At 45.9% G+C, this 27,527-nt stretch overlaps 2 protein-coding genes across 4 annotated transcripts; one reads left to right on the top strand and one right to left on the bottom strand.

The window, feature by feature from the left end:
- Positions 1 to 9,982: 9,982 nt before the first annotated feature.
- Positions 9,983 to 13,601, bottom strand: LOC109747834 (uncharacterized). Its single transcript, XM_020306874.4, has 4 exons — positions 13,229 to 13,601; positions 12,497 to 12,588; positions 11,254 to 11,367; positions 9,983 to 10,506 (listed from the first exon to the last, which is right to left on the bottom strand). Exons 1-4 carry the CDS (start codon positions 13,422 to 13,424, stop codon positions 10,330 to 10,332), a joined length of 579 nt encoding a protein of 192 aa, XP_020162463.1. The 5' UTR covers positions 13,425 to 13,601; the 3' UTR covers positions 9,983 to 10,329.
- Positions 13,602 to 17,154: 3,553 nt separating this feature from the next.
- On the top strand, positions 17,155 to 22,569 carry LOC109747835 (E3 ubiquitin ligase PQT3-like). Of its 3 annotated transcripts, none has more exons than XM_045227302.2 (7): positions 17,155 to 17,285; positions 19,314 to 19,407; positions 19,557 to 19,697; positions 19,786 to 19,847; positions 20,237 to 20,626; positions 20,816 to 21,569; positions 21,745 to 22,569. In XM_045227302.2, the coding sequence occupies exons 2-7, from the start codon at positions 19,331 to 19,333 to the stop codon at positions 22,337 to 22,339; spliced, it is 2,019 nt and encodes a 672-aa protein (XP_045083237.1). In that variant the 5' UTR covers positions 17,155 to 17,285; positions 19,314 to 19,330; the 3' UTR covers positions 22,340 to 22,569. The 3 variants fall into 3 exon arrangements, with proteins under 3 accessions (XP_045083237.1, XP_045083238.1, XP_020162464.1); XM_045227303.1 differs by lacking the exon at positions 17,155 to 17,285 and adding an exon at positions 17,308 to 17,326; XM_020306875.4 differs by lacking the exon at positions 17,155 to 17,285 and adding an exon at positions 17,569 to 18,339.
- Positions 22,570 to 27,527: the final 4,958 nt, after the last annotated feature.

The following is a 27,527-nucleotide window of genomic DNA, read 5'->3' as shown; positions in this document are numbered from 1 at the left end:
TCACCCTAACTGTGCACCGTTGCGAAGGTTCGTTGTTTCGAAGCACCACGTGATGATCGGGTGTGATAGATTCTAAGAGTAATGCGTGATCCTGTCTTGGAAGTCATGTTGCTAGACAACAATGAACCTACGAGCTATGGAGAAGCGATGGTGGGCCCATATTCCGACGAATGGCTCGAGGCCATGAAATCCGAGATAGAATCCATGTATCAGAACAAAGCATGGACTTTGGTGAACTTGCCCGATGATCGGCAAGCCATTGAGATAAATGGATCTTTAAGAAGAAGACGGACATGGACGGTAATGTTACCGTCTATGAAGCTCGACTTGTGGCAAAGAGTATTTTCACAAGTTCAAGGAGTTGACTACAATGAGTTTTTTCTCATCCGTAGCAATGCTTAGGTCTGTCGGAATCATGTTAGCATTAGCTACATTTATGAAATCTGGCAGATGGATGTCAAAACAAGTTTCCTTACCAGTTTTTCGTGAGGAAAGGTTGTATGTGATACAATCAGAAAGGTTTTGTCGATCCTAAGGATGCTAAAAGGTATGCTAGCTCCAGCGATCCTTCCATGGATTAGAGCAAGCATCTCGGAGTCAGAATATACGCTTTGATGGGGTGATCAAAGTTTTTGGGTTTATACAAAGTTTGTTAGAAACTTGTATTTACAATAAAGTGAGTGGGAGCGCTACAACATTTCTGATGAGTATGTGTGAATGACATATTGTTGATCCGAAATGATGTAAAATTTCTGGAAAGCATAAAGGGTTGTTTGAAAGGACTTTTTCAAAGGAAGACCTGGATAAAGCTGCTTACATATTGGGCATCAAGATCCATAGAGATAGATCAAGACGCCTGATGATACTTTCAAAAGACAGCACACCTTGACATGATTTTGAAAGAGTTCAAAATAGATCAACAAAGAAGGAGTTCTTGGTTGTGTTACAAGGTGTGAGTATTGAGTGAGACTCAAGACCTGACCACAGCGGAAGATAGAGAAAGGACGAAGGTCGTCCCCTATGCTTTAGACATAGGCTCTATAGTATGCTATGCTGTGTACCGCACATGTAGTGTGCCTTGCCATGAGTTGGTCAAGAGGGTACAATGGTGATCCGGGAAAGGATCTCGTGACAGCGGTCGAACTTATCCTTAGTACCTAGTGGATTAAGGAATTTTCTCGATTATGGAGGTGGAAAGGAGTTCGTCGTAAAGGGTTACGTCGATGCGAACTTTGACACTAATCCGGATGACTCTGAGTAGTAAACCGGATTCGTATAGTAGAGCAATTATTTGAAATGGCTCCAAATAGCGCGTGGTAGCATCCACAAAGATGACATAGATATTCGTAAAGCACACGGTTCTGAAAGGTTCAGACCCGTTGACTAATAACCTCTCTCACAAGCATAACATGACCAAACCAGAACACATTGAGTGATAATCACATAGTGATGTGAACTAGATTGTTGACTCTAGTAAACTCTTTAGATGTTGGTCACATGGTGATGTGACCAGTGAGTGTTAATCACATGGTGATGTGAACTAGATTATTGACTCTAGTGCAAGTGGGAGACTGTTGGAAATATGCCCTAGAGGCAATAATAAATGGTTATTATTATATTTCTTTGTTCATGGTAATTGTCTATTATTCATGCTATAATTGTATTGTCCGGAAATCGTAATACATGTGTGAATACATAGACCACAACCTGTCCCTAGTAAGCCTCTAGTTGACTAGCTCGTTGATCAACAGATAGTCATGGTTTCCTGACTATGGACACTGGATGTCATTGATAACGGGATCACATCATTAGGAGAATGATGTGATGGACAAGACCCAATCCTAAGCATAGCATAAAAGATCGTGTAGTTTCGTTTGCTAGAGCTTTTCCAATGTCAAGTATCTTTTCCTTAGACCATGAGATCGTGCAACTCCCGGATACCGTAGGAGTGCTTTGGGTGTGCCAAACGTCACAACGTAACTGGGTGACTATAAAGGTGCACTATGGGTATCTCCGAAAGTGTCTGTTGGGTTGGCACGGATCGAGACTGGGATTTGTCACTCCGTGTGACGGAGAGGTATCTCTGGGCCCACTCGGTAATGCATCATCATAATGAGCTCAATGTGACTAAGGCGTTAGTCACGGGATCATGCATTGCGGTACGAGTAAAGAGACTTGCCGGTAACGAGATTGAACAAGGTATTGGGATACCGACGATCGAATCTCGGGCAAGTAACATACCGATTGACAAAGGGAATTGCATACGGATTGATTGAATCCTCGACACCGTGGTTCATCCGATGAGATCATCGTGGAACATGTGGGAGCCAACATGGGTATCCAGATCCCGCTGTTGGTTATTGACCGGAGAGGCGTCTCGGTCATGTCTGCATGTCTCCCGAACCCGTAGGGTCTACACACTTAAGGTCTGGTGACGCTAGGGTTGTAGAGATATATGTATGCGGAAACCCGAAAGTTGTTCGGAGTCCCGGATGAGATCCCGGACGTCACGAGAGGTTCCGGAATGGTCCGGAGGTGAAGAATTATATATAGGAAGTCAAGTTTCGGCCACCGGGAAAGTTTCGGGGGTTACCGGTATTGTACCGGGACCACCGGAAGGGTCCCGGGGGTCCACCGGGTGGGGCCACCTGTCCCGGAGGGCCCCGTGGGCTGAAAGTGGAAGGGAACCAGCCCTTAGTGGGCTGGGGCGCCCCCCTTGGGCCTCCCCCCATGCGCCTAGGGTTGGGAACCCTAGGGGGGGAGCTTCCCCCTTGCCTTGGGGGGCAAGGCACCCCTTTCCACCACTTGGCCGCCGCCCCCCCTTGGAGATCTGATCTCCCAAGGGCTGCCCCCCCCCCAGGGGTCCTATAAATAGTGGGGGGAGGGAGGGCAGCGAACTACAGCCTTGGGCGCCTCCCTCCTCCCCTGCAACACCTCTTTCTCTCTCGCAGAAGCTTGGCGAAGCCCTGCCGGAGACCCGCTACATCCACCACCACGCCGTCGTGCTGCTGGATCTCCATCAACCTCTCCTTCCCCCTTGCTGGATCAAGAAGGAGGAGACGTCGCTGCACCGTACGTGTGTTGAACGCGGAGGTGCCGTCCGTTCGGCACTCGGTCATCGGTGATTTGGATCACGGCGAGTACGACTCCGTCATCCACGTTCATTGGAACGCTTCCGCTCGCGATCTACAAGGGTATGTAGATGCACTCCTTTCCCCTCGTTGCTAGTAGACTCCATAGATGCATCTTGGTGAGCGTAGGAAAATTTTAAATTATGCTACGATTCCCAACACATATCACATCACAAGGCACATGCTGCAAAAACAAGTTAGACGTCCTCTAATTGTTGTTGCAAGTTTTTACGTGGCTTCTATAGGTTTCTAGCAAGAACGTTTCTTACCTACGTAAAACCACAACGTGATATGCCAATTTATATTTACCCTTCATAAGGACCCTTTTCATCGAATCCGTTCCGACTAAAGTGGGAGAGACAGACACCCGCTAGCCACCTTATGCAACTAGTGCATGTCAGTCGGTGGAACCTGTCTCACGTAAGCGTACGTGTAAGGTCGGTCCGGGCCGCTTCATCCCACAATACCGCCGAAACAAGATAAGACTAGTAGTGGCAAGAAAAATTGGCAACATCTACGCCCACAACTGCTTTGTGTTCTACTCGTGCATAGTAACTACGCATAGGCCTGGCTCATGATGCCACTGCTGGGGATCGTAGCAGAATTTTAAAATTTCCTACGCATCACCAAGATCCATCTATGGAGTATACTAGCAACGAGGGGAAAGGAGTGCATCTACATACCCATGTAGATCGCGAGCGGAAGCGTTCCAATGAACGGGGTTGATGGAGTCGTACTCGCCGTGATCCAAATCACCGATGACCGAGTGCCGAACGGACGGCACCTCCGCGTTCAACACACGTACGGAGCAGCGACGTCTCCTCCTTCTTGATCCAGCAAGGGGGAAGGAGAGGTTGATGGAGATCCAGCAGCACGACGGCGTGGTGGTGGAAGTAGCGGGATCCCGGCAGGGCTTCGCCAAGCGCAAGCGGGAGGGAGAGGTGTTGCAGGGGGAGAGGGAGGCACCAGGGGCTGTGGTGCTGCAGCCCTCCCTCCCCCCACTATATATAGGCCCCCTGGAGGGGGGGGCGGCCCTGGAACCCATCTACAAGGGGGGCGGCGGCCAGGGGGGAAACTCCCCCCCCCCAAGTCAAGTGGGGCGCCCCCCACCCCCAGGGTTTCCAACCCTAGGCGCAGGGGGAGGCCCATGGGGGGCGCCCCAGCCCACTAAGGGCTGGTTCCCTTCCCACTTCAGCCCATGGGGCCCTCCGGGATAGGTGGCCCCACCCGGTGGACCCCCGGGACCCCTCCGGTGGTCCCTGTACAATACCGATAACCCTTGAAACTTTCCCGGTGGCCGAACTGGACTTCCTATATATAATTCTTCACCTCCGGACCATTCCGGAACTCCTCGTGACGTCCGGGATCTCATCCGGGACTCCGAACAACTTTCGGGTTTCCGTATACTAATATCTCTACAACCCTAGCGTCACCGAACCTTAAGTGTGTAGACCCTACGGGTTCGGGAGACATGCAGACATGACCGAGACGCCTCTCCGGTCAATAACCAACAGCGGGATCTGGATACCCATGTTGGCTCCCACATGTTCCACGATGATCTCATCGGATGAACCACGATGTCGAGGATTCAATCAATCCCGTATACAATTCCCTTTGTCAATCGGTACGTTACTTGCCCGAGATTCGATCGTCGGTATCCCAATACCTTGTTCAATCTCGTTACCGGCAAGTCACTTTACTCGTACCGTAATGCATGATCCCGTGGCTAACTCCTTAAGTCACATTGAGCTCATTATGATGATGCATTACCGAGTGGGCCCAGAGATACCTCTCCGTCATACGGAGTGACAAATCCCAGTCTCGATCCGTGCCAACCCAACAGACACTTTCGGAGATACCCGTAGTGTACCTTTATAGTCACCCAGTTACGTTGTGACGTTTGGCACACCCAAAGCACTCCTACGGCATCCGGGAGTTGCACGATCTCATGGTCTAAGGAAATGATACTTGACATTGGAAAAGCTCTAGCAAACGAACTACACGATCTTTTGTGCTATGCTTAGGATTGGGTCTTGTCCATCACATCATTCTCCTAATGATGTGATCCTGTTATCAATGACATCCAATGTCCATAGTCAGGAAACCATGACTATCTGTTGATCAACGAGCTAGTCAACTAGAGGCTCACTAGGGACACGTTGTGGTCTATGTGTTTCACACATGTATTACGATTTCCGGATAACACAATTATAGCATGAACAATAGACAATTATCATGAACAAAGAAATATAATAATAACCATTTATTATTGCCTCTAGGGCATATTTCCAACACCGGGAAGGTTCTAGAAGGTTCCGAAGTGGGGCCCACCTGCATGGGGGACCCACATGAACGTGGGTGGTGAGGGCAAGGCCCCACACCCCTGGTCAAGGCGCACCAAGATCCCACCTTAGAAGGAATAAGATCATATCCCGAAGGGATAAGATCAAGATCCCTAAAAAAGGGGGATAACAATCGGTGGGGAAGGGAAATGATGGGATTTCTTCCCCCCACCTTTGCCGACGCCCCAATGGACTTGGAAGGCAAGAAACCAGCCCCCTCCACCCCTATATATAGTGGGGAGACGCATGGGAGCAGCACCCCAAGCCCTGGCGCCTCCCTCCCTCCCGTGACACCTCTTCCTCCCCGCTTGCGCTTGGCGAAGCCCCGCCGGGATCCCGCTACTTACACCACCACGCCGTCGTGCTGCTGGATCTCCATCAACTTCTCCTTCCCCCTTGCTGGATCAAGAAGGAGGAGACGTCCCTGCTCCGTACGTGTGTTGAACGCGGAGGTGCCGTTCGTTCGGCGCTAGGATCATCGGTGATTTGGATCACGACGAGTACGACTCCATCAACCCCGTTCTCTTGAACGCTTTCGCTCGCGATCTACAAGGGTATGTAGATGCACTCTTTTCCCTCTCGTTGCTAGAAGACTCCATAGATTGTTCTTGGTGATGCGTAAATTTTTTTTAATTTCTGCAACGATCTCCAACACTCAAGACGGCCAAGACGCCCACGACCAATACTACGATGGGCACTACAATGATGTCCAAGACTCTAAAGGCGGCAAGGGTGTAGACATCGACAGAGAGCCATTGGAGTTTGAGGACGAGCTAGAGGAACAAGGCAAGTCACAAAAGAGGAGGAAGAGCACGAGGATGGGACCATACACGGATGGGGAGGACAAGTTGATTTGCGAAGCTTGGATGACAATTAGACAAGATCCCAAAGCCAACGGCAAGCAAAAAGGAACTACATTTTGGAAGAGGGTTGGTGATTACTTTCATGAACGTCGGAAGTTTGAGCCCTACAAATTTGAGAGTGACCAGATCGACGTGTCAATTCAAAAGAGGTAGGGCTTCATCCAATTGGAGTGGAACACATTTGGTGGTGCTCATGAGAATATCGTAGGCCGTCCCGTGAGTGGCCTTGGGATCAAGGACATGGTATACATTTCCTTCCCTCGTTCATAATAAGAGCATATATCGTCCTCTCCTATGCATATGAAGGTAACTTGTTGCTTTCATCTCTATCTGTAGTAGTTTCAAGCCATGGATACCTTCAAAGTCTAAAATGCGGGCGAGCCGTTCACTTTGAGCCATTCTTGGAAGAAAATCAAGGATTGCCCAAAGTTCAAGGACCAATATGCTGCCCAAAAAAGAGGGAGGGGGGGGCCTTCATCGGTCGCCGACCCAAGTGAAAGTGAGAAGAGGCCGAGGGGGAAGACCAATTCCAAGGTGGATAAGAAGTGTGATGCTTCGATAATCGCCTTGCAAGAAACTTTGAAGGGGTTCATTACCCAAAAGGAAGAGAGGGAAGAGAGGAAGCGTCAAGAGAAAGAGGAGCAAATGAAAACCTACTTTGACCTACAAAAGAGCTCGAGATCGATGAGACCAATGCTCGGACAAGAGTCAAAGGAGGCGGAGCTTGCACTAATCTCCAAGGAAGTGGAGATCATGGCGGCCAACACGAGCAAGATGACCCCCAAAAAATAAGGCTTGGTTTGAGGGCAAGCAAAAGTTGATTCAAGGCCGAGATTATGTGTGATCATCTTTTATGTGTTTGTTTTTCATGAACTAGGGCCGAGATGAATGAAATATAGCCGTGACGGTCCTTTTGGTGCAATGTTGTATGCCGGCATGGCATACGTTACTATGCAACGAATGCCAGATTTTTATTTTGCTATCAACTTGCTATGTTTGATTATGAAAATATGGAAGTTAAAAATAAACGGACGAGGGCCAAATGGGTGGCGCACTGTCCAAACGGATTAAATGGGTCGGCCGGTTGGGCGCACTACGCAGATTAGCGCGGACATAGGTGGACACGGCCAACTAGCGATCCAAACGGACAAAAAAGGGATAAAATCCGTGTTCGTTTGTGCTCCTGTGTTGAAGTTGCCCTAACACTTTTTATTTATTACTCCTAGTTTAGATAGAGATTGGTAGTTAAGCTTGGTGGTGGAATTGCTTTGATGAACCCAAGCCGAGCTAGCAGGAGCTAGCAGTACCTCTTTGGGGATTGACAAGTACTGTTAGGAACTTGGGATTGAATGCTTTTCTACAAACTTTCGTTCCTTCCGAACAACAAGCTAGCTCCTCAACTCACATTTGTCACAGCAGCTACGTACCAGCCGCTTCTCTTCTCTTCTCTTTTTTTTATTACTTCTTTTACTAAATAAGGCGAAAGAAGCCTCCTGTCCAAAGCGAAAAGGCCTTAAGACAAACATTTTTCACTACACTACTCCTAGCCGCTCATGAGAAGTGGTTAGTACATGCATGAGAAAGAACCCCACGGTGCTGACCGAATTATGGGTGCCAATCATCACGCTGGGGGCATCCATCCGGATTATTATGGAAACTGGGAAAAGGAAGGCACGGCTCGCTCGCTCGCTCGCTGCCTTTTTTTCTGCTAGTATGCTATGCTACGTGCTAGCTACGCTCACTAGTTGATGAAATTTTTGGTCCTAGGTGTGGCCGCTGTGTAGGAGACACGGGCATTGATGGGCTACACGCTTTGCACTGCTTGACAACAGGATTAGGGCATCATCTTTCGGTTGGCGCCCGGAGGAAACCAATCATGGATGCTTCACACGCTGTCTGGTGGGTTCAGGGGCGGGTGCAAGACTAGTGCGTTCTGGAATGCTATAGTAGGAGTACATATCATTCTCATATGATATACTGATATACAATTTAATACCATCTCCCTGATAGAAGCATCTACTTGCTCTGTTCCAAAATAGATGACTCAACTTTGTACTAACTTTAGTACAAAGTTGGGTCATCTATTTTGAAAACGGAGGGAGTAAATATGAACTTACGGGTGGAAACTCCACGTCTTTCTTTTTCCTCTTGCAAGACGACTAGGACAAAGCCTTTCTCCTCCCGATCTCTGTCGGTGAGGCTGTTAATTAGCCTTTCCTCTGCATGTCGCTTCGGCGACCGATGGCAGGGAGGGGAATCCTGGTACCTCGGCTACGGCTAGCAGATACGTTTGGGTTTTAATCCTCGCCGGGATGGCGCTCGAACAAATGGCGGCGCTTCTTCTTCGAGCCAGTTTTTGGTATTCGATCTTCCTCAAGTTCATCCGTTAGGATGGATGAGACAGAGCTCCGGCGTAGATTCCTGCCAGCTTCTTGGGGTGGTAAGGTTAGGGTTTCTCGTCGTGCGTATGCGACTACGAGATTTGATGTTAGGTTCTTCAGATCGATTTAAGTGTTCAACGGCCACAAATGCGGCTCTAGGGCACTAGTCCTTAAGGGCACATGCACGAAGACTTCCGGACTGTTATCAACAAGGACAACCCTACTCTGACGACGATAGCCAGTTTTTTTTTAGCTACCACTGAAGCGGGCGAAAAAATTAAGCAAGCAAGCGGAGCAGGGAGCCGAGCTGAGCGAGCGATTGCTTCAAGAGCCGGCCCATATGAGCGTTACAGTAGCAATTCCACTGCTTCAACGTGTAATAAAAATCCAAAGGCTCACACAATCACCGCCGGGTGACATCAAGTCCGAAACGTGTAATGATAGTAGAACCATGTACCTAACAATTATACTCTCCGCTCAAAACAAATATCGCCTCCAACGGTAGCCCAACACGATATACGAGTAAAAGAAACATCTGTTGGAACATAATTAAACCCAAAATATAGAGAGAAGAGAGTCAATCCCATAAATGATCGAGCTATAAAAGGCGCGGCGAAGCAACGAGTCAAGTCGATCAGGAAGGAAGCGAGTGGATGGATATCCAACGCTGGAAGGAGGTCGTAACCTGCACTGTTGATGCGCCAGCCGTAACGTACATCCAGACCCGTCCATCTCTCTCACTGCTGGTGATTTAACAGGTCGTGCATCATGATGTTGGATGGATCATGCCTCTGTTGCTTGAGCTCTACCCAAAGAATGCCCTATTTTTCCCTTGTAAAAAAAGCTGGGACTGTGTCCGGCTGGGGACTGGGGTCCTAGTGCGAAAACATGTGTTTACTTTACTACATCAAGCAGAGATGGTAAAAGGATTGGTAATACAGAAACGAATATAATACGTTCTATACTTGCAAAGAATCCTGAAGAAACGATCAATGCATGTTATATTTGGTTGGTTAGTTGACTGAGTAAAAGTAGAATTTCCTCACTTCTGAATTACTTATGCTGCTCCAGCTACTCTAGTCATGTGGTATTTGATATTGCAAAGATTGATACCATGGAGATATCCAAGAGATTTGATTGTATTTCTTAGTCATGAGAGTTACCACGTGATTTCTTAGATCTTAGATCTTACATTTTGATATAGAGCGAGTAGTGCATGTGCATGCTATAGTCACAGAATTACACATAAACAGCGCGCATCAGGCTGGACAATAACATAGGCAATTCAGATACTCGACATGTTTAGTTTTTAGATAAACAAAACCTACACAGCGGGCACTAACATAAGGATATTTTAGACCCGTTTACAATCCAGATCTTTCGTTGCCAAGTCGAACACGAAGAGAGTAAGCAAGGAAAACATGCTACACAACCAACATTCCCGACAAAATCCAAGTAATACAGGTGGAGTGCAAACACTTCAAAACCTCCAAGACCAAAATGGCACAAGCGGCAGGAAGTGGTTGCCAAGGTTTTGCTAATCACGCTTCAAAGCCTTCGGACCAAAACGGCCTCTCAGATGGCAGTTTGTTGGCAAGGTTTGCTTCTGTGCTTAATTCTTGCCCCGGCCGCCGCGCTTCGGTGGCACAACAGTCCACCCGTCAGCATCAGGGGCAGGCTTGGAAGGCTTTGGCTCATCCACCGACATATCATCTGCCCTGGCTGGTTCATCGCCGTCGTCATCGTCCGAGCTATCATCCGAGCTATCATCGCCTTCATCAGTTACCATCTGTTACATGAGAAGAAAATCAATTATCTGAAGGCTGCCCTCGAAGTTTGAAGCATACCGAAACAAATTAGAAGTTGTTCAACAAGGAGAATATGAAGAGACGAATATTAATAAGAAATACAAAATCAAGTTGTGTTTTTTACTGCTGACTATTATCTCGCCAAATACAAATATTCAGCATTTTGTCTTAAGTTGGCGTGTAACATTATTTCCAGCTATTCACACATTTATCTGATATGTATATGGAACAAACAGGACGACGATGAGGGGAGAAATACACAAAACTGAGTCGAAGCAACCAGTAAACCCAATCGGTTAGCTTGTGCAATGCCGATACTGTCAGCAGTTCAGGAATCTCCACGAAATCAGTGGTGATGAAAGGATGACTTCAGGCAACAAGCGTATATACATGGTTCCCAAAATATAAATATATCTCGAAATAGCACTGATTCCCAATTCTAATTAGAAGACAATGTTAAGATCCCCATGGCAAAGCAAAAACCCACTGAATCTAGCATTCTCTAATTATTCCCCAATGAAGCAAAATACAATCATGTCAAGAACGCCATGTAGCAATTAAGTAATGAGTCAATTTATCAATAGGAATTTGGAAGCGAACTTTGATAGAACATTGTTGAATCAAGTTGCAGCATTAGTGAGCTCAAATGTGAGAAGAGAGGCGGCAGAAATTACATAGCAAGAAAAAAGAGCACTTAATCACAATAAAATTGGCATACAAATAGGTACCATTCTACTTTGGGAAACAGCATTTGCTTGAGCACGCGTGTTCCTTAGCTTCTCAATCGACGAATAGTTGTTTTGCAGGCATTCTTCATGCATAATCAATACTTGTTCAGCAACCTGTTTACCACAAAGAGCGTTGAATTAATAAACAGACATGGTGCCATGTACAAGCAAAGCAAATACAGCCTTTACGTAAACTGAAAGAAGCAGTACATTCCGACTTAATTATGGTTAAGAAGTTTCAGATTTTCTGCTACATAAGCTCGATGGGGAAGGTCGGTCCATCACCGCGCTTAACAGTCCTGTAAAATAGCAAACGAAGGGCCACAGTAGCGACCCTCAAGTACAATAGGTGAATTGGGCCAAGCAACTAAAGGTCCTTTGATCCGAGCAGGTCAACCCTTTAACCCACAGCAACATACGCTGCCTCAGATATTCATTACTTCTCTACATTCGCATAGAGGGTAGTGTCAAAGAATTTTAAAATCCAAGTCCTCATCAACATCCTCCTGCTGTCTGCCATTGGAGTTCCACAGCCATTTCTCCAGCCGGTGACCTCCACTTCACATTTGCTACTCCGTCGCTGCTTTGATTCCCCCCCCCCCCCCCCTCAAGCGATGACCTTGTCTCCATTCTCTCGAACGGTCACCAAGGTATATTGTGAAATGTCGGGAAAGCTTGCCGGATGTGGTGTATCAACTATTTCTTCCCTGTTGTGTCGCTTGCCTCTAGATCTTGATTTGAACAAGTGAGATAATAATATAACTATTTCTTGATACACACGTACACTGTGATGGCTGGTGCAGATACTAGAAAGAGAAAAGAGAAAATGGAGTGGGAGCTACCGAGAGTCGGTTCAGTAAACAGCAGCCATTTCTTTTAGATTTTGTTTGTGTTTTTTATTTTCCTGCATTTGTAGTGTGAATTGGAAGGTTTTACCATCTTGATTCCCTTCAAATGGCCTCTGTACTGTTTCAAGCTAACAGCAGTATGGGCCATATGACCCAGCGGCTCACTGGTGTCGCGGGAGAGACGCCACATAGGCCAACCCCATTGTCCTAAACCTCCCCAATGGTTACCAAGGGCCAGATGCTGTCAGTCCAAATTTACTCCATTAATGCTAGATCAAGTCCCAGCCTACTTTCGCAATAAGAAATTTTAAGTAAAGGTACATATTAGAAATGCAAAAGGGCTAGTTCAAGGCCTACGGCTGGTGCTAAACATGACGGAAACAACAAATAATTACCTCCCCAACACTTCCATCCTCAAAGTCAGCATTGAAGAATTCGGATATGTTGTCAAACATCATCTCCTCCAAGTCATCAAAATAATATGGACCTGGAAAATAAACCTAAAGAATATTACATGCCAGCCCAGACGTGAAAAGGACAAGCGGATAAAATCAAACATAGTAGAAATAAGTCAGCCGTGCCAAAATCACATTTTGGACCAATTGTATACTACTCCCTCCGTAAAGAAATATAAGAGCGTTTAGATCACTATTCTTTACTGAGGGAGTAGTAGATGAAAAAAAAGAGTAAGCCATAATTTCCTAACATAAACAGAGAATGCAAGAGATGTTGGGATTTTTAGTAACTGGAATCCACTGTCAATCTTAACTAAACAGAAGCGTATGAATAAATAGAATGCTCTGCATGGATATGTAACTGACAACTAGAATTAACCGGTGAACAGAATACAGCGGCTCAAAGCTGAAATGAGCATCATTACAAAAGGTCACGCTTTGGACAATTCCCCTGTTGGTTAAACCAAGCTGGAGTACAATATATCAAACCGTAACTAAATTGTTTCACCGATCATGGTATGGACATGTCAGGTTGTGAAAGCCCGTGAAAGCTCTGAATCGAAGCTGTCACGGGGCCAAGGAACGCAGATCCTCTCTGGAGACTGGAGCTATTCGTCGAGGACCTAAGACGCAATCGAAGGAGGGTGCTGAAGGGGACGCATGAGTGGGCACCTTTGGAGGTGGTGAAGAAGGAGAGGACGTCGGCGGCGAGCCGGTCGGCCTTGGCGCGGGAGTCGCGGCCGCCCCACTCGTTCTCCACCGCCATCTGCAGCGCCGTCCACCGCGCGAACACCAGCCCGATGCCCTCCTGGAGCGCCGCGGCCGCCTGCGGCGAGAGCCCCCCGCCGCCGCTGGTGGATGCCGACATGCTGCGGGAGTTTTAGGAAGAAAGCTAGGGTTTTGTGAGCTTTTGGGGCGTTTGGGTTGGACGGGGGCGAGATGCGGAGGACGACGAGCAGAGGATCCTCCTCCGGCGTCCCTTTCTCGGCGGCGTGGAGGCGCTCGGGTGCGACGGCTGGTCGAGGCGAGAGACTGAAAACCTAGTAGGGGGTTAAGATTAGGGTTTGGTTGGGAGTTATAGGCCGGGGTTGTACTTGGGCTGGGCCTCACTGAGCCAAAATTAGCAATGCGTTTCCAAAAAACATTTTTCTACAACACAAAAAAAGTTGAATTTTTTTGTAAACACACAGATATGTATATTATGTATCTGCAAAATTTCATATCATTCTACTTTCACACGTGACGTACAAGAAAAGACAAATATGTTTTTTCAAATGGGCTTATTTTTTTTGTTATTGGGCCGGAATTTTGTTATTTTTTACAGCTTACAAATTACAATTTGTCAAAGAAAAATGTTATGGATACATGGTGAATACATACAAGTTTCTACAGAATTATTTTTGAATTTTTTGAAACATTTAATATTTTTTTTAATTTTTTTCAAAAAAAGGGCACCAAGGTGCCCGAGCACTACAACTTCGCACTCTTCACTACGGGCCTATTTGGGTTGTAGACTTGTAGTATTTGAATACTAAGGATTTTTTTCCTACGAAAGCCATTTGGATCATAGGATTTGATTCAAAGTATTTTTGTAGGAGTTTTGAAGGAATGAGATTCTTAGGCCTCCTTTAGCTTTGTAGGAATTCTACAATATGAGTGGAGCATTTGGTTTGTAGGAATGAATTCTCGTTCCTATGTAGTATGTAGTATAGGAACCAACCATTCGCATTTTAAAGGAAAAAAATTAGCCTAGACTCAATGGAAAATTTCTTATTCTCTACATCAAATGACTTCTCTTTTTATATAAAAATTGTGATGCATGTCATCTCACTTCCTATAATTTTTCTATTCCTATGATGTCCCTATCCTATGAGCCAAATGAGGCATTACTAATTTTATCTACGTTGGTCGTTTGATTCGTAAGATTGTTCTATAATATATATTTTTTCTTAAGGGGTCTTTTGTACTACGTTCCATAAACATCAACTCAAACCTCGAGAAAGAATCCTTTGTTTTTCCTGTGATGCAATCAAATAAACAAAAATCCTATAGGATTTAAGTAGGCATGACATTGTGGCCCTATGTTTTTAAAGTTCTTGCATTTTTAAAATCCCACAAATCAAACCAAATAATCCCTAAGGGGCTACTTTATTTAAAACATTTTCCTAGAATTTTTCAAGAATTGGAATCCTTAGAATTTTTTTCCTACATCGGTCGTTTGATTTATATAATTGAATCCTATAGGATTTTCTCGAGTGATAAGCAAGGTAAAAAACAAGAGCAAAACCACAACTAGAAATATTATTAAGAGATTGATCACTGGTCCGATGTCTAAAGAATCCAGAGAAACAAAGAAAGCAAGATTTTCTTGTGCTATGATCTCCTTTGATGCTGGGAATACTAAAAACACACAAGTAGAAAAAAGAAATGAATAAGATAGAAATGCATGCGGAAAACAGATGATTGCTAAACAGAGGAATTATGTCCACTTTGTTGTTTGGTTTACAAGATTTTGAAAACACAATAATTCTAATAAACATGGTAAAACAAAGTCAAAACCACATGTACATTTATAATGTTATCATGCCACTAGGGATCTTAGCATCGTTATTTGTGCATATAAAAATGAAAAAGAGGTCCAAGTGCATGTTAAAACTCCTAATTTTTTCCTTTCGAATTGAGTTCAAATGAAAATTTCCTTCATTTTTCTTTGCCACATTTCTTTTAATCAAAATTGTTAATAGTGCCATCGTTGGAAGAAAAAGCCTATTCCCACTTATTTCATTCACCTTTCATTTGAAAGAAAAGAGCCCTTCATTTCGGGCTCCTTTGGTTAGTAGAATTCTCAATATATGGCGATAGGATAAAAATGCATGTGCAAAACAAAATCATGGAAAATAGGGTAATATTCAACTTGGGAGTCCGGTTCACATGATTGCGAAGAACTCAAAAATACTAATAATCATGGTCAAATAAGAGTAAAACCATATAAAAATGTACAATTTAAATGTTATTATGCCACTAAGGATATTAGTTTGGTTCTTAGTGCATACGAACTTTAAAAAGAAGTCCGAGCGGGTGTTCGAATTCCTGTGTTATTCCCATGAAATAGGGATAAAAGGAATTTCTCTATTTTTCATTTGGCCCATTCCTTTTGACCAAAAGCATGATAGCCAACAGTCGAGCAGGCAACGGTTTTCTAGAAACTATATAATTATATTTTTGTATTTTTAGTACCATAATAGATTATTTTTTTTCACATTCTTATATATTTTCTCCCACTTTTCCTTTGAACCAAATGAGTCCTCCATAGGAACTTCAGCGTCAACTCAAACCTCCTAAGAAAAGTTCTTTTTTGAGAAGCAACCAAACAAATAAAAAAATGCGGGACTCATATGGCCATAATCGTTGTAGTCCCATATTTTTACTATTAGTATTTTTTAGAGACATACACATCAAAGGATATTGTTGTAGAATAGAACACCATCATTTCATGGGGTTTCTCGTTTCCTCTCGCAACTACAACTGCTAGGGCAATCATCCCCCCTCCCCAAACTTTGGTTTTGAGCCTGTGGATCCACCACCCCTCTGCTTGTTGCCCAGACGACCGGTGACGGCGAGGGGGTCCCGACGCCTCAACTCTGGCTAGTAGTTTAGGTTGGAGTTTTCTTTCTTACACGGCGTTCAAGCGGATCGAGGTGGTCTTTCGGGTTCCAACCCTCCTCGAGTTCGTCCATCGTGATGGAGCTCCAACGTAGATTCACGTCGTCTCCTTGGGGCGGTGAGGTTAGGATTTCTCGTCGTGCGTGTGGGCCAGGGAGATTTTGTGTCAAACACTTTAGAGTTTAGATTGATTAAAGGTTCAATTGTGACGACTGTGGCACTATGGCGTTGCTCCGTATGGGCACATGCATGAAGATTTTATGCCCGTGATCGAGAAGGTCAAGTCAACTCTGATAGAGGAGCAGCGACAGTGCCACGTCGACGGGTCGTTCTCGTTGCGTTAGTGGTCGTTTGGTGGTGCAGTGTCCTCCGTGCAGCGACAGTGCCATGAAGATTTTATCATGTTCAAGATGATTTGTATTTCTTATGAACCTTTCATAATAACTCTGGGTGCTTTTTTGAAAATGGACACTAGCGTGAAATAAACACCAAAATTCAGCCGAGTATGATATAACTCAAAAGGAAAGCATGACCCACCCCGCGTCGGACGCATCGTATCTAGTGGGCGCGCGGGCGGCTATAAACCACCGGCCCCGCCGATTCCCCAATCCTGATCCCCGCCCCGCCCACTGATTCCCCAATCCCCAATCTTCGGCCGGCGGAGCCCTAGATGCGGCGCGACTCACAGGCCGGGACCCACCCTCTGGCGGAATCGGCGGACCGCTCCCTCCCCAAAACTCGACCAAATCGAAACATATTCAAACATGAGAAAAATACACGCCATAAATTATCTCGTCGAAAAGCTCGAAGCTTCGCAGCCAAGGAAAAGGAAAGCGAGAAGGAAAAAGAAGGCATGACCCACCCGCGTCAAACACATCACATCCAGCGGCGCGGCCACCTATAAACCACCCGCCCCGCCCCATCCAATCCCTCACTCCCACCCCCCCAAAACAAAATCTTCAATCGTCGGCGGAACCCTAGACGCAGAGCGACTTGAAGACCGGGGCGCCAACTCTGGCGGATTCGGCGGCTCGCTTCTTCCCCGCCGCCACGCCCGCTTCGGAAGGTTCGCGCCGCTCATCGCCGTCCCCCTGTCCGCCTTACATTGTATGTCCACGTCACCTTGTATTTTCTTACTTATTAATCTTTTAACTTTTAACTAGATCTGAGTGTTTTTTTGGGGAAAATATTGCCGCAAAAACACCAAAATTTCGGTGGAATTATTATTACAAATTTAAATAAATATGATAATAAAACTATATGCATCATGAATTATCTCTCACCGAAAGGCGGAGGCGTTTCCACCTCACGGGATTAAAGCCGGAAGCTTCGCGGCAAGGAAAAGGAAAACGCGGAGGAAACGGACCAACAGACCCATCCCGCCCCCGCGTCGGGCCGCACCGGACGTTTCCTATCTAGCGGGTGGCCACCTATAAACCACCCGCCCGCCCCCGCCGATTCCCCAATCCCAATCCCCACCCCGCCCACCGATTCCCCAATCTTCGTCCGGCGGAACCCTAGCTCGCCGCGGCGGGACCTCCACGCCGGGACGCCTGCTTCCCCTCCGGCGGAATCGGCGCCCCCTCCTACCCCGGCGCCAAGCACGCTCCGGAAGGCCCCCTGCTGCCCCGCCGTCCCCGTCCAAGCTCGGCGACCGGCTCCTTCCACCTCCGCCGACACCGCCAGGATCCGCGCCGCGCCGTCCGAGGGCTCCGACTCCGCGCCAAGGGACCAGCGACCTGCCGCCGCAGCCGTCCGCGTCGGATCGGGCCCGATCTGTAACTTCGCCCGCCGTTCGCGGCTCTCTCTGTACTATTTGATCGCTGGATCGATCGATCTGTGACAAGTCCTCCCCGGACCTCTCGCGAATTGCGTGTGTGTGTGCAAAGCGAGAGGCCCGGAGCGAGGGGCAGGCAGAACTCGATCCACCATCATGGGTGTCTTGTATTACAAATATAAGAGTGCAAAGGAAACTTACCCTGTGACGTTGCCCTACTCGTTTATATCTGTGCCTGATCTCAAGCAGCTCATCTTGTCGAGTAACCGGCACGGCACCGGCCGTAGCCGCGGCCGCGGCCCCCGCGAGGATATCGCCCTCTCCAACGCCCAGACCGGCGAAGGTTCGTAGCGGATTTAATTTAGGCCATGGTTGTTAAATCTGTACAGCAGTTGTGAATTTCTTGGAGTTTGGGTGTAGCTTTGCCTGCCCACGTAAATTATTCGATCTGATGGATTCACGCCCTATGCGCGCAAGTTAGGTCTTGGACGAAGCCTATACATTTTTGTGTTGCGCAAGTAAGATCTGATGGATTCGAGCAAAGCAATGATGGATATTTCGTGTTGCTCTGGACGAAGCCTATACATTTTTGTTGCATTCCATGCTTTATCGATCAATGATTTTATCTTCTTTGTGTTGTACTGTTTATTTTCATATATTAATGGTCAATTATGTTATGGCTGTGTTCGCATAATGGTTGTGCCAATTGTGCAGCCCTTGAGCATGGTGGCCAATATTAATCTGTATCCTGCTGTATGTTTGCTTCATGATGTACTAGGACATACTCCCTCCGTTCCTAAATATTTGTCTTTTTAGAGATTTAAATGAACTACCACATACGGATGTATATAGACATATTTTAGAGTGTAGATTCACTCATTTTGCTCCGTATGTAGTCACTTGTTGAAATCTCTAGAAAGACAAATATTTAGGAACGGAGGGAGTATTATTGTTGTGCTCGAAGAGATGCTATACTTGTTCTTTAGCATGTCCTTGTGATATGCTTCTATAGCACGAGAGATCCCATCTCCTATACTATGGATAGTTCAATTCGCAAATCGTGATTGTGATTAATCCTCTTCTATTTCCCGTCCTGCACATCTCTGTAGCTCGCAGTTTCCCAGTTCTCTCAACGTAAATTAACATGTTATTTTGATTCTTGTGCTGTTATTTGAAGATCTTAGTTTCAATTTAAACACGCTAGTTTTATTGCATATTTTGGTTATACTGGAGAAGATTTTATTTCACACTTAAAAGCTAGAACGGTAATGTTTTAGTGAAATGCTCTGACATATTGTTTTGTGTTCTTGAATGCAGAATATGCAGAAGATGCAATGATACCACAGAACGTAACTGTGCTGGTCCGCCGAACTGCTGGGCAAGAGTCGGAGAATATCGTCGTGGTCTCTTCGTAAGTCACTGTATCCCTGTCTGTACAGAGAAGTCGGGGGGGGGGGGGGATGATTCATAGTAGGAAATTTAAGGGGTGGAACTGAGATTGCATGTGAAATATAAGGAGATTTTTTTTTGCATATGCTAATATTCTACCACTAATTGCAGGCGGAAAGTAATAGAAGATGGTTCTATAGCTTCAAACAGATCAGTGGTTACTGAATCAGTCTCAAAATCTTGTTCCTCCGCAGAAGTGAAAGATGAAGATGCTGCTATTGCAGCTGTGATTGATGCAGCTGAACTTAAATGGTTAGAATACAACATTTCCTTCTCGCATAAGTCAGCAGCTAGATTTTTGGGTACCTTTTCTAATGATCTTATTTAATGGCGCATGCAGGGAAGAGCAGTCATTTAAGAGAGGACAAGCTCCTGGAAGGTTTACATCAGGACGCCATAATGGTAATACAGAAATTCCGTGTCTTCAGTGTCATGTTCTTTTGAGTTGTGATTATGCTAGCAGATAATCTGAAAAGATTCTCTCAAAGATCAAAGCCATTGTTATGATGAAAAAGAGTGTGTAGGTGTTCAAGCTTTGCGAAGACCAGATTTATTTTCTTTTTGGTACGGTAGACCATGTTTCACTTGGATCTTTTTTGACAGTAACTAGACAATTTGTTTCCAGCCCATTGGACAGCCTTTGAACTCTAGCAGATTTTCATACAAATTTTAACAGATTCATGTTGTTTCGTGAATATGTGAACTATACTGCTGCACAATATGCTTGTGTTGTTCTGTGGATGTGTTCAGAATACTATTTAACATGTGCACTATTTTCTTTCAAATTGAAGGCCATGGATCATCAGAAAGGGAGGCACCTCCACCTGGCTATGTGTGCCGCAGCTGCGGAGTTGCAGGCCATTTCATTCAACATTGCCCACAGGAAAACCAGAAGCCTCCACCTGGCTATACCTGCTACAGATGCCGGGTTCCAGGGCATTTTATTCAGCATTGCCCAACCATTGGCGATTCCAAATTTGATAACTACAAAATGTCTCGTCCAGTTGCCCCGGTCGTATCTCCAAATCCTGCTGATGACATTCTATCCGCACTTGCCCCAGCTGCATCTGTGAGTGTAGTTGATGACTTGCCAGCAGAACTCCACTGCCAACTATGTAATAAGGTGATGGCAGATGCGGTGTTAACAAGCAAGTGCTGCTTCGTCAGTTTCTGTGATAAATGTAAGCGGTTCTCTTATATCCGGTCTGTATCTTTAGATGTCTTGCTCCGTGGTGAGCCAATGTTCAGATATTCGGAGTGTGCTTATGCTCCAACTTTGCTTTAGTTCTTCCCAATATTTGTACCATCATTTTCGTTAGTTTATGCTGCTTGAAATTGAATGAGAAATAACCGTCTGTTTCCCCCCTCAGGTATTCGAGATTACATTATTACACATTCGAAGTGCATTTGTGGAGTCAAGGTCCTTGCAGATTCCCTCATCCCCAATCCCACAGTTAGGAGCACAATCAGCAATTTGTTAGGAACAAGGACTTGCAGCACTGCCAGCGGTACAGGGAAGCACAGAAGTTCTTCAGGAAGCAACGCTGATCCCAAATCACAGAGCCACACCACCTCGGCTGCTTTGGAAAGGGACACGAAGCAATGTATGGACAACCAGCTATCGCAAGCTTCTCCCGACGCCCGCCTCCAGGTCGCCACAGAAGGTGATCAAGTCGACCGGCCTCAGAAGAATTCTGATCTGAAGAGCAACACTGAAGGCTCTGCAGGGCGATCAGTAGAGAAAGCCATACCTAATGCTGACCTACCCAAACTGAAGGATGTGAGCGAATCAACTATGAAGAATGGTACTATTTCAGGGACCTTAGAACCAAAAGTTGCTAAGACTGATCAGTTGAAGAAGAAGCGAAAGAAGGCAGACTCATCTAAGGCTGTTCATCCAAACAATGTTGATTATGGTTACAACGTTCCATTTGACCCTGCATATTGTAACCCTTTCAACGGTGGATATCAAATGGGTCCATTTGGGGTACCTGATCCATACATGTACGGCTCAATGGGCATGCCCTATGGTGGTTTCCCGATGGGTCCGTTTGGTATGAATCCCTTTGGCAATATTCCGCCGCAGGCTCTTGCCATGCAAGGCTATCCGCCAAACTATCAAAGGTGTGTGTATTATCAAGTTGCAATTTTTTCTTCATTTCTACCTGTAGAAATGAACATAGACATGGACGTAGCAATGGTCAGTGGAACGATTTAGTAAAGATCAGCTGTAGTCACTGTATCTTCATCTGTTTATTTGAGTCTGAATGCTAAACGTATTTCATTTGTTTCTTCTTAGCTGGGAAAACCAGGCCGCGTTACACCGTGATGCCGAAGCTGCTGCACGCTCAAGGCAGGTCTCCCAGGGAAACGCTGGAGCTGCTGCACGTTCAAGGCAGACCGAGAGGCCACATGACTCTGGTGCTTGGCCCCGGCCATCAGATCGCAACCAGCGCATGGGCTCTCCTCAAGGCAACCAGCGCATGGGCTCTCCTCAAGGCAGAGAGCTGAGGGACAGGCCCCAGTCAAGACCTGAGCCATCAGAGCGCAACCAGCGCTTGGGTTCTCCTCGCGGCCGAGAGTCCAGAGACAGGTCCCGGTCTAGATCTAAACCATCAGAGCGCAGCCAGCGCTCGGTTTCTCCTCGCCGCAGAGAGTCGAGGGACAGGTCCCGGTCAAGACCGGCGAGGAGTAGTAGGGACCATGGGCGTTCCGACAGAGGTTCCAGTGACTACCACGAGGATCACCATGACAGGAAGAGAATGCGCGTCTCTTCTACCGTTGATGGTGATACAGAGAGCAGCCAGAGGTCCAGGCACAGTTCTAGGAGCAGCCTCAGGCGCGACGACGCGAGCGACGATGAGCAGAATTTCAAGAGGAAGTGGGGACGATGAGCCATGGATGCAAGGTTCTGAATAAAGATGTAGGACTTGTTGCAGCATTGCTGATGAGACTTGTTTTACTAGTGATTGTATATGTCTCGGAAAGCGGAGGATAATTCCTCCTGCAGAATGTTAAACCGTTATTATACCAGAGATTGTAATATATCAGAGAGTTCCCAGATCTCTTCCTCTGTAATGCAATGTTATTATTATCAAGATAAATGAAATTATCATCAGCTACCTATCGAGTTGTTATATGCATTTCGGAAATGTGTGTCTTCCTATTTTATTTTTTGTGTCTGAATAAGAAGTCATATGAAAACGTGTTGTTTTTTCAACTGAATAAATGAGTAGTTTTGCTGTACATCTGACTATATTGCGACATAAACCCAATTTTATACATGCACACGACCATAACCACACCTTAGGAAAAAGGACAGCCTGCCGCTGGTTCCTCAGGCCGTGTTCGGTTAGTGACCGGTCACGAAAACGCGACCCAACCTGATCCCTCATATCCGTCTCAAACGCTCGGACTAACTGGCACTTCTTATATCCATCTCAAATATATGAGGGCTCGTGGACACGCCCGGTCAGTCCGCCACGTATGACGTGACCCCATCCCGGACCGCCTTTTCTTTTTCTTTCTTCATTCTTTTCTTTCTCTCTCTTCTTCTCCATCAATCACGCGCAAGTGACCAAACATATGAGAAAAAAATGAAGAGTGTGGCTGCGCGGACGGAAAAGTAGAGGCTCAAAACGGACATGCCCGGTCACTGACCGGGCGCGTCCGCGGGCATTTGAGGGGTCGAATTAGATATACGTGGCTGAAGGTGCCCTTATGGCGTGGAGCCGTGGACGGACTAGCCAGTAGTGTATGAAAAAAAAAATCTCCCCATCATGTTCTTGTTCTGGCAATGTCGATTGCCGTCGGCGAAGGTTATGTGGAGCTTTGATCAGGGCGAGGCATATAGCTTCCGAATCCCGCTTAATTGAATTTCCTGCTTCAAGTATAATTTTCAGGCGTTCCGTATACGGACCTCTTCAAACAGGGCTTATTGCTATCGATTCGAAAAGAAAACCTTACCATTTTTGGGCCGTTGTTACCATTTCCATTTCCTGAACCTAAACCTAACTAATACTTAGTTTTTTCAATTTCCTCCTCTCTGGACCTCGGAAATGGAAAAAAGTTCCCGGTTTGTAATTGAAGATTCAGAGATCTTGACAAGATATGAAGTGCGGATAATATATTGGGTGGCTGTTTGATTCTTCCTGTTGTTTTTACAAAACTTCCCTCTTGATACTAAACCATAGCTTTAACTGAGTCAAATTCCACAATTTCTAAAAACGATATGCTTTTTTCCCCTCTCTCTCTTCATTTTCCACTTTGAAGGCTTCTCTCAAAGCCCTCCCCAATCCTTTCTTTCCTGGGCACAGGCCTACCTGGTTGACCGCTTTTCTCCCTGATGTTGCCTACAGATACTCATACCGTACCATATCCTGTAGGTGTAACATTTTCGCTCAATACTCAAATCTACAATTGAAGTATCTGAAGCAGGGTCACTTGGCGGAGTGGACGGCGACGACTCATGTTTTGGTCTTCTAGCTTCTTATCATTTCGACAAAGCACGACGTCAGGAAGCTACTGAGATTATGCCTCCCTGATTATGTCTAGACTGATTTGTGAAGGTCGTTCAATCCCTTTCGTTGCTTTCTTATCTCGGATGGTGATTTGATCCTACCGATGACTTCCGTTTGATGTGCCAACAATGTTACCTTGACTTGAAGGATGTTTCGGAGATCCAAATATAGCATCAAACTTTGCCTGTGGCGTGCCATTGATAAGTGAGTGAAAAGACAATATCGATATATACACCTGAGGACATGTATGCCATTGTTTGTTTTGTAAGCCTGGTCTCTTAAAGGAAATTATCCTCCTTGTGTAGGTCACACTGAAGGAAATATGCCCTAGAGGCAATAATAAAGTATTATATATTTCCTTATATCATGATAAATGTTTATTATTCATGCTAGAATTGTATAACCGGAAACATAATACATGTGTGAATACATAGACAAACAGAGTGTCACTAGTATGCCTCTACTTGACTAGCTCGTTAATCAAAGATGGTTATGTTTCCTAGCCATAGACATGAGTTGTCATTTGATTAACGGGATCACCTCATTAGGAGAATGACGTGATTGACTTGACCCATTCCGTTAGCTTAGCATCCGATCGTTTAGTATGTTGCTATTGCTTTCTTCATGACTTATACATGTTCCTATGACTATGAGATTATGCAACTCCCGTTTACCGGAGGAACACTTTGTGTGCTACCAAACGTCACAACGTAACTGGGTGATTATAAAGGTGCTCTACAGGTGTCTCCAAAGGTACTTGTTGGGTTGGCGTATTTCGAGATTAGGATTTGTCACTCCGATTGTCGGAGAGGTATCTCTGGGCCCACTCAGTAATGCACATCACTATAAGCCTTGCAAGCATTGTGACTAATGAGTTAGTTGCGGGATGATGTATTACGGAACGAGTAAAGAGACTTGCCGGTAACGAGATTGAACTAGGTATCGAGATACCGATGATCGAATCTCGGGCAAGTAACATACTGATGACAAAGGGAACAACGTATGTTGTTATGCGGTCTGACCGATAAAGATCTTCGTAGAATATGTGGGAGCCAATATGGGCATCCAGGTCCCGCTATTGGTTATTGACCGGATACGTGTCTCGGTCATGTCTACATAGTTCTCGAACCCGTAGGGTCCGCACGCTTAAAGTTACGATGACAGTTTTATTATGAGTTTATGTATGTTGATGTACCGAAGGAGTTCGGAGTCCCGGATGAGATCGGGGACATGACGAGGAGTCTCGAAATGGTCGATACGTAAAGATCGATATATTGGACGACTATATTCGGACTTCGGGAAGGTTCCGAGTGATTCGGGTAATTTTCAGAGTACCGGAGAGTTACGGGAATACGTATTGGGCCTTATTGGGCCATACGGGAAAGAAGAAAAAGGGCCTCAAGGGTGGCCGCACCCCTCCCCTTGGTCTGGTCCGAATTGGACTAGGGAAGGGGGGCGCCCCCTTCCTTCCTTCTCTTTTTCCCTTCCTCTTTTCCTATTCCATATGGGAGGTGGAATCCTACTAGGACTAGGGAGTCCTAGTAGGACTCCACACTTGGTGCGCCCCCTCCTAGGGCCGGCCTCCTCCTCCCTTGCTCCTTTATATACGGGGGCAGGGGGCACCCCAGAGACACAACAATTGATCCTTGAGATCTTTTAGCCGTGTGCGGTGCCCCCCTCCACCAAATTACACCTCGATAATATCATTGCGGAGCTTAGGCGAAGCTCTGCGTCGGTAGAACATCATCACCGTCACCACGCCGTCGTGCTGACGAAACTCTCCCTCAACACTCGGCTGGATCGGAGTTCGAGGGACGTCATCGAGCTGAACGTGTGTACAACTCGGAGGTGCCGTGCGTTCGGTACTTGATCGGTCGGATCGTGAAGACGTACGACTACATCAACCGCGTTGTGATAACGCTTCCGCTGTCGGTCTACGAGGGTACGTGGACAACACTCTCCCCTCTCGTTGCTATGCATCACCATGATCTTGCGTGTGCGTAGGATTTTTTTTGAAATTACTACGTTCCCCAACACACACGTGTACATCTGACTAGATTTCACATAAACCTAACGTTATACCGCATACACGACCATAACCGCGCTTTAGGGAAAATGACAACCCGCCACCCTCCACCTCCGGGTGCCTTATGACGCGGACAAAATGTGGGGAATAAAATCCCCTCATCATGTTCTCGTTTTGACGATGCCAAGCGAAGGGATGTCTGATGGTTGTCCAATCCTTTTTTTTGAACCAAAAGGGGTTTCCCCCCGCCCCAACTTTATATAAAGCCAAGGCAAACGTCACACAAACTGTTAACAGCGCTCGGCGGCAACCGAAGAGTAGCTGCCACAGACGGAAATCAAGGTTTTAAACTGCCCTATTACAAGTTTTAGGCAGAAACTAAGCAGGATACATAACCAGGCGGAAACATGCCAGCCTACTTTACAAGATCAAAGCTAAGATATGCAAGTTGACAGAACACAACCCAACATGTCCCCCGGTAAGCAGCATTTTTAGCGCCATGCAATTCTAAGCAATTCCCCTCTTCGGTGGTCCAATAGCCTTAAGCACTGGAGAAGAAGCGCACCCTGAGCCTCTGAACATCGGATTTTCCATTGCCTGATCGTTGCCCCCAACAGGTCCAAAACACATCATATACTTCGCCATCTTCGCCCCTGAAAGACAAAGTCATTTCGGAAACGCCATAAGCTCCACAAGGTGGCAACAGTAACAATGTTTAAAGCTTCACAATATTTTCTCTTCTTCCAGAAGGAAGCCAATAGAGCAAAGTCAGACGTAATTCGCCATCCACCCAAACCTGTGCAAGGGTAGCATCTTGTTGTTGACAAATAGTAAACAAATCCCAAAAAGCAGTTTTTAGAGAACAATCCCCAATCCAGATGTCATGCCAGAAGGCAATGCTTTTACCATCTTCAGGGATCCATCTACAAAAGTTCTTAGAGGCTGTAAGAGCCCAAGATAGACTTTTCATAAATGGAGACCCCAGGGCCACCCTTGTGTTAAAGAGATTAGGGCAAGCAGTGTTGTATTTGTAGGTCAGCATCTTCTTCCAATCACTATCCCTGTCATCGTAGAACCTCTTTCCCCACGAGGCCAGAAGGGCCATGTTGATTCTCTAAGGTTGGGAACACCCATACCCCCAAACTCTTTCCTTTTGGAGATCAACCCCCAATTAGCAAGGTGATATTTATGATTATCACCCATATTCCCCCCAGAAAAAATGAGACATTTGTGACGTGATCATGTCAATAGCCCACTTGGGAAATTTCATAATAGACATTAGGTACGCAGGAATGCTGGCAATGCAAGTAGTGAGCAGTATCAGTTTCCCCCTATATGAGAGAAATCTCCCTAACCACCCAGAGATGTTCTTGATAATTCTATCAATAATGGGTTGGATGTCCTCCCTTCTAAGTTTTTTAAAGTGGAGGGGGACACCTAAATATTTAAAGGGGAAATCCCTAAGTTGACAGCAGAAAACCTGGGCAAAATCATTAGATATTTGCTCATAAATATTAATAGCATAAAGATCACTTT

This window comes from Aegilops tauschii, chromosome 4 (assembly GCF_002575655.3).
Source record: "Aegilops tauschii subsp. strangulata cultivar AL8/78 chromosome 4, Aet v6.0, whole genome shotgun sequence".
Taxonomy (NCBI): Eukaryota; Viridiplantae; Streptophyta; class Magnoliopsida; order Poales; family Poaceae; genus Aegilops; species Aegilops tauschii.
Note: the sequence above shows the minus strand (reverse complement) of the source record. Positions and strands in the feature narration are given on the sequence as shown.